This window comes from Centroberyx affinis, unplaced genomic scaffold (assembly GCF_046629955.1).
Source record: "Centroberyx affinis isolate AG114_WGS23_722 - 3 ecotype Tasmania unplaced genomic scaffold, CSIRO-AGI_Caff_v1 ptg001394l_1, whole genome shotgun sequence".
Lineage (NCBI taxonomy): Eukaryota > Metazoa > Chordata > Actinopteri > Beryciformes > Berycidae > Centroberyx > Centroberyx affinis.
The window spans coordinates 104,892-112,165 of record NW_027279876.1 but is presented as its reverse complement, the minus strand read 5'-3'; the positions used below and the strand labels follow the sequence as shown (position 1 = coordinate 112,165).

The window sequence follows — 7,274 nt, the reverse complement described above, 5'->3', positions numbered from 1 at the left end:
GGAAGTCACTGCAAGATGTTCCCATCAAACACAGCCACCTGCTATAGCCTACCAATCAGTTACTCAAACCCCTCCATCCTCTCTCTTCTTATCGTAAAGCAAATGCCACAGCAAGCAGGACATTAGTCTTTTCGTCTCTGGAAACAAATTAACGAAGGCCATAAAAACGACAGAACAACTGCGGTTGTTTTAAATGTACAAAGTTGCACAGGTCTTTTTTTTTTATCAGTATTTGAAAATATTCAACAATGAAAGATAAGTCAAATCAAACAGTAAGAATAAGTAATAACAATAATTAATATCTGCAATAACTAGACTTAAAATCAGAACTTTTTCTTCTTTTACTGAAACACCTGAGGGAAGCAAATAAAAAGAGAACCCAGAAAAAAATAACCACTGAAGTAAAAAAAAACAAACAAACAAAAAAACAAAAGAAAAAGAGAATAGAAAGATCACAAAAGAAAGTCAAGACAAGCTCACACAGGGGTTCACTCACATCATCCGTATGTACAGCACATTCTCTCCACAACTGTGTTGGACAGCAGTGATGATAAGAATAATGATGAACATGAAAACGCCAATTTCCTCAGTCTGGTCTCACGGTCATAGACTTCAGCATCAGTTGGCTGTATTGGCAGCACACACACATGAATAAAAAAAAAAGGGCAAACCAGAAAAAACAACAACACAGTAACAGGGTACAAAGTGCACTACTTTGATTTCGACCTGCCTGTAGAGTCCCTTCCTAACATGTATTTCTGTGATGAACCAATTTAAACAATCTATTTAGTATTTTTGTTAGCCTGTCTTGATATTAACCATGTTGACTTTTATATATTTGACTGTTTCCACTGAACGACTGCAAAATGGTGAGAATCAATAACATTGTAATGCTAACAGGCATAAAGAGAGGCTGGTAGCTTCACTAGTGAGTTAGCTGGACCGCATAAATACTCAGAATGGTTTATCAGTTGGAGCTGGATAGTGAAAGGTGCTTTTTATTTTTGCATTGTTGTCGGTGCTCGTGTTACAGTCACAGACCTGACACCACTCTATTTGTAATTATGATTTAAAAAGGCGGAGAGGCTTGAGAAAGATTCGCCCTGTTTTAGCACAAGCATACAGTTGAAACAAACCCCAAAACAAATTTTTAAAAATGGTCCCTGGATGCATAAGACACTGCCCTCTGTCAAACCTTGACGGGTTTCCTGCCACCTCCGAACTTTAAAAAAATTCATTCAAGCTTGTTTCAATAAGAAACATGACATCAACATTAGTCTGGAGGTGGATTTGAGAATCACATTTCACATTTGTCTGTACATTTATTAATATTCATTACCTTCAATCCTTTTATGTTAAGTCTGCAATTTTACTATCTGTCAAATCTCACCAAATACACGTCACTGGAAAAGGGGAAAATAGAAACTCAAAGAAAACTTTGGTCAAAGAGTATACTCACAAAGGAAAAATGCAATGACAAGATCAAAGGAAATCATTCATCACTCAAGGGTAGTGAAACAACAAAATCAAAAAGCAAAACTCAAGTGGTTTCTACATCTCTCTCTCTTTCTAACAGTATGGCCCATAGTTCAACCCTCCTCCCATACATTTGGGTCTGCAAGTTATACTGGTTTCCTCACAGAGGAAAGAAGGAAAGAAAAAAGGTGCTCTTTTCATGAAAGTCATGTTTGTCTTGATTGTCCACAAAAAAGTAGTGCCAGTAGGAAGTAGTCCCGGCGCAAGGATATACAATCACAGCGTAAAACGACAAGATCCTTTACTGGAAAGGAATTGAGAGTCCATGACAGGCTCTGAAAAGGACTTTGAACCTGCGTTGTGTTTGTGTGTTTGCAATATTTGTGTGACTATGTGTGTGTGTGTGTGTGTGCACGTTAGTGTATCTGTAACTGTCTTAAGCATTGGGTGGTGAGGTGCTCAGTCTTATTCAGAGACTGTCTTGTCCTGTGTTCCTCCGTCCTGCAGGCAGCTCTTGCGGACGATAGGCAGCGGATGGGCTTCTGTGTTGAAGACCCAGTCCTCCAATGGCAGAAGGTCATCGTCAGAGAAGAGCAGGTACAGATACCTGGGTAAGCAGTCGGGGAAAACAAATTACTGCCACATTCAAATCCCATTCGGACCATCACTTATCACACAAAATGGCAAAATATGACAGAATCTGTGGTATTTTGGGTGCATTTTTGTGGTCCTTTTCCTGTCTCTAAGCATTGTACTGATGTATAGCGAAGACAGTTGACAAACCAATGATATTCCATACAATGTCAGAGATGTTTTAGAAAAAGCAAGCTAAAGAATGTGCTTTTTTCAACAGCACCTTTCTGGCAAATCATCTACATCATGGGGAGAAAGGTTTTCTGTAAAAAGTATTGATCCCTTTAAAAGGTCCTTCTATTTTTAGTACAGATGCTGTCCACTCAGCATCAACTGCTGCCGTAGTTTAAGTTACTACAGTCCTGGAATAATAAGTACAATCACATCATTGACCCAATGTATTGTCAAGAAGAATAAATCCACTCTATTGCTACCTGCTAGGTTAGCTGTCTGTCAGTATCATAACATGGTAGCCTGTTTGCCAAAATGTTTCGTTAGCATTGGTCAAACTTAATAAATGCCACACCTGTTCCACAAAACTGCTTAGCTAGTTAACTGAGATATTTGCTTTTTGGCATGTATAGATTAGCAGCTGCAAAGCTTACAGGTAGACTGGGTAACACCGGGTGAGCAAACATCACTCAATATGAGGTGAGAGAGCGGCGTTTGGTGTAAGGAGTTAAGTGTCTGATGACTGACTGAGTGACCTGAACGTGGCTCCTGAAGCCCATGTCTTGCGCCGGGGGGAAAGGCAAATAGACTCTGTGCGATCTGTTAGGTCTGATGCAACACGGCAGCCAGAATGGCTCATGCTGCTGCCTGATCCAAGAATGAGGCTTGAGGGGGACAAGACCAAGCCTTTCAACTGAACACCATCTAGGCGCCATCTCCACCTTTCATCCACAATTGAAAGGAAAATCTCTTTCAAATTGTGAGTGGAATCACCTAAGGTGGTTTCTGAACACTATGGCAAAGACACTGTGCTTAAGTGCCTCTTAGCACCAATACTGAGTAACTACACTCACAATAACATGAGTGCATTCCATTGACTAAGTAGATGACAGTATAGAGATGGATTCCCACTGTGCACATACTCCACCCTCTTCTCATATATGTCCTATATTGCTTTCTATTTCTATTCTACCTGGAACTCTCAGATGGCCTAGCCGCCCAGATTGTGTAATGTCATTTGCCATTCTCTTACCAGGGGGAGATGTTGACAGGATATAGGACTTACTTGAGTGTCTCTGAGAGGAAGAAGCTCTGCTGCATGTTATCGTGGCCGACTGCTGTGGCGTAGACGTCACGGATCCCAGAGAAGCCAGAGTCCACTCTGCAGTGCTGCTCCAGGGCCTGCAGGAGGCAGAGAGGGGATGTGGAAGGCGGGTTTAAATGTGCACACCTATTTTTTGACTAAAGAGGAGCACTTCTTACAATTGCCAGCGTGACTGTACACATTTCCTGTAAGGACAAAGGTAAGAATAATTCATCATTCGTTCATTCTACACGCTGCACCTTTGACGTCACGGGGCATGCTAGCAAAAGACCACTGGATATTCCTCTGAAATAATGACGGTGATAAGAGAAAACCTTTTATTCAGCAGACCTGTGTCCATGTTCACCTAAGGAAATGAAGCTACTCTTCTTGATGGAAAATGTCACGCCCCTCAGCTGGCTACGCAGCAGAAGCCTGAGCGATGCTAAATCTGACAAGGGCTAATGGAGAGTGGCTGAGCTAGCCAAGCGGATTAGCACATTATTACCCCCGTTACAAAGGGCTGGTTTATATGTGCTAATTAACAAAGACCCCGATGTGTTAATGCTTGATGTGCATGAAGAGAAGCGTTGTGCACTGCTTTCAACCTTTGTGCCCGATAATTAAAGGCCCGTCAAACTCGTCAGCCTGATCTCTCCACTTCTGTGCGCACTAAATTAATGCTAAATCTATCATGCCGGCCCTCTACAGTTTACTAGAGTTAATGTGCTGACTATTGCCACATTAATAGTAGTGCTCCCTACACAACCTTCACCTCTTGCTAGTGGAATTGCTTGATCTACAAGCTAATGTATGGTGCCACATGATATCAAGAAAGCCTGTAGAGGGTAATTGCGGGTGTTTAAAGGGCTTGACATACTAGGCTGGCACACTTTATAGAATCAAAGAGTGTAAGCCACTCCTTAAAGAATACTACGGGGTACAAATGTACACAATTCTTAAAAGCGCACTAGGTTTTCTCTACACAGGGTTTTCTCTCCTTACCACAATCTTCCAGAGGTGGGAAGTAACTAAGTACATTTACTCAAGTAGTGTACTTAAGTACAATTTTGGGGTACTGTCACTTAACTTGGAGTATTTCCATTTTGTGAGACTGTATACTTTTAACTCCACTACATTTCAGAGGGAAATATTGCACTTTTTACTCAGTAACATTTATCTGATGGTTGGAGTTACTAGTTTTACATGCAAAACATACAATAAGCTCATAAAATATGTTGCATTGTTAGTTTAAACGACCCAACAGTATATTGAGTAGTTACTTCTTACAGGTTAATGCATCAATAATTAAGGGACTGTTCTTCAGAATGAGTACTTTTACTTTTGATACTTAAGTACATTTTACTGCTATATACTTTTACTTAAATAAACTTTCAAATGCAGAACTTTTACTTTTAATGAAGTATTTTCCATTATGGTATTGCTACTTTTACTTAAATAAAGGATTAGAGTACTTTTTCCACCACTGCATACTTCAGTGTAACTGCATGTAAATAATTTGAGTCTGAGTAAATGTAAACACTCTGTGGTTGTATCTCACCTCGACAGCCTCCCAGCCCCACTCCCGGTACTTGGGGTCATGGGTCAGTCGCCACATGTACATGTAGCTCTCGATGACTTCTGGCCGCAGGATGTAATACCTATCGCTCAGCCTGGTCGCTGTGGCTTCAGCTCCGCCGTCAAATCGGAACGCCTCAGGCCCCAGTTTCGTGGCTGAGGGAGCGAGAGGTACAGAAAGAGAGGCGGAGCTAAGCATGAGACGAAATCCTGACAAAATCATATGGAGAGTGAGGACATTGATCTTTATTTCAGGCAACAGAGGTAAACGTTTATTCAACGGATCTGCCGTGTTTCACTAAATCAAAAATCGTTTAAAGCAAACTGAATATAACTTTGTGATTGGTGTTAACAAATACAAAATCACCGGTACACAGAAGCCATTCAAACAAGGTGCACTAAAAGGGCTTGAGGCATGAGTTAAACAATTAAGAGTTCCCCTGCTATCCAGATGGTCCATGGGCTTCTCTTTTTCTCTCTTTCTCTTTATCCTCCTCTCTCCTACCACAATTAAAGACTGTAGCTTGCCAAAGAGATTCTATTCACGATACAAAAGCACAAAGGAATCTATTCTCGGGCTTTATAAGCTGAGGTCAGGGCGGGAGCATTGGCATAGCAACATCTCAAATGTAGAAACGCACATAGAATGGGAGTTGTATTATGGCATGCAACACGATGCTGAAATTGTGTTTCTGCCCGCTGTGCTCTATTTGCTGAGACATTTTCTTGGGCTTATCGCCTGTGATTTTAGACAACCATTGTGTGGCCCCTTTAGAAAATTGGACCGTGGTTGGAGGCAGCGGGGTCTTTGTGGTCACTGAGGGGAGATTGGACTGTGAGTGGCTGTATCCGGCTGGGCCGGAGAATCATCTTGAAATAAAAAAGTAACTGTCAGAGACAGCAGGGCCCACGGGTCAGCTGGCTCATTATAGTGTGCATGTGTGTGTGTGTGTGTGTGAGAGAGAAAGAGAGAGCATGGGTGAGTGTGAGCAAAACAGAGAGAAAAATGAAGGTAATAAACAATTCATTGTTACACATGTATCAACATATATACACATGTCTCTGTATATGCGGGTAATGACCGGGAGGAAAATGAGAAGAAAATAGAAGACCATCCCCTAGAGAGGAAGGTGGGTGGATACATGGATATGTAGAAGATAGGGAGGTAGGTAAGGTAGGTAGGTAAGGTAGGTAGGTAGGAAGGAGGTAGGTACGTAGAAGGTAGGTAGGTAGGTAGGTAGGTAGGAGGGAGGTAGGTAAGTAGAAAGGAGGTAGGTAGGTAGGTACCACAAGGTTACATAAAACATTAAAAGCATCAAGACAAAGTGAAAAAAATTAAATTAATATAAAAGAACAAGCAAAATGCATTGCATTAAAAGAATCAAATCAAGAAAAATAGAAAGATATTTTTACCCCCCTAAAGGAAACACAGAATCAAGCGGCGTTACTTCTTGGTATTGAGTAGTCACTCTCACACTGGTGACACTGTCAACCAGTATACAATTAAGTGTGGTAGGTAGATAGGTAGACACTGTAGGTAAGCATGTACTGTAGGTAGGTAGGTATGTAGACAGGGAGATAGGTGAGTTGATGTCTTCTAATAAAGTTTATATTGATTAAACAGATTTAGAAGGGATATCTAGCTACCTCTGGATTGTTTCCACATTCTGTCTCCTGCTTCCCGTCAACCTGTTGTGAACCAGGTAATTCTCCCTCAGGCCTGTTGATGCTTGTGATTGGAATGCTAACGCTAATTCGAACAATGAATCACATATAACTTTGGCACAGACAACACAATCCATTCCTCCACAAGTTAATCAGGTGGATGGCAGGCAAATAGGGTCAAATACAATTTGCAAATCATTCTCAGCGTTTGTTTTAACCTCCTTGGGGCACCGAATAGATGCTGTTTACTGCATCGGGGCATTCAAAATGCTGTTGTTACCAGTCAAGGAAAAGTACACTAAATTCATTTTCAAGTTGTTAAAACTTCTGGCTCTCATTGCATTGTGCTATGTGGCAAACCCCCTTGTGGCAAATCTGGTTGTCTGAGCACCAAGAACTATTTTGCGAACACTATTTGACACTATTTGAGGTCTGGTGGAGAGATGTGGCCATGACCAGTGGATCCCAATTTAGATTTCAGTTTGATTTGCTATATATATATATATTTTATTTTTCAAGTAGTCAAAGAATCAATCTGGTAGCAGAGGAACCAGAGTGGTGGTGGGAGAGATGACATTTCAGTCCTCGCTATCATATCTCTTCCACTACCTGCACTTACTTATAAAATTTTATAACTTTTGCATTTTTTTTTTTTCAGGCCGAGAAA

The 7,274-nt window shown here is 41.1% G+C and overlaps 1 protein-coding gene across 3 annotated transcripts in view; it reads right to left on the bottom strand.

The window, feature by feature from the left end:
- Positions 1-211: 211 nt before the first annotated feature.
- Positions 212-7,274, bottom strand: part of LOC139649714 (mannosyl-oligosaccharide 1,2-alpha-mannosidase IC) — a 92,145-nt gene continuing 85,082 nt past the window's right edge. For all 3 annotated transcript variants that reach the window (XM_071526197.1, XM_071526198.1, XM_071526195.1), the window contains exons 9-11: positions 4,926-5,098; positions 3,347-3,462; positions 212-2,083 (exon numbers count right to left, since the gene is read on the bottom strand). In XM_071526197.1, coding sequence (XP_071382298.1) covers positions 1,942-2,083; positions 3,347-3,462; positions 4,926-5,098 — 431 coding nt within the window. In that variant the 3' untranslated portion in view covers positions 212-1,941. The remainder of the gene's footprint in view (positions 2,084-3,346; positions 3,463-4,925; positions 5,099-7,274) is intronic.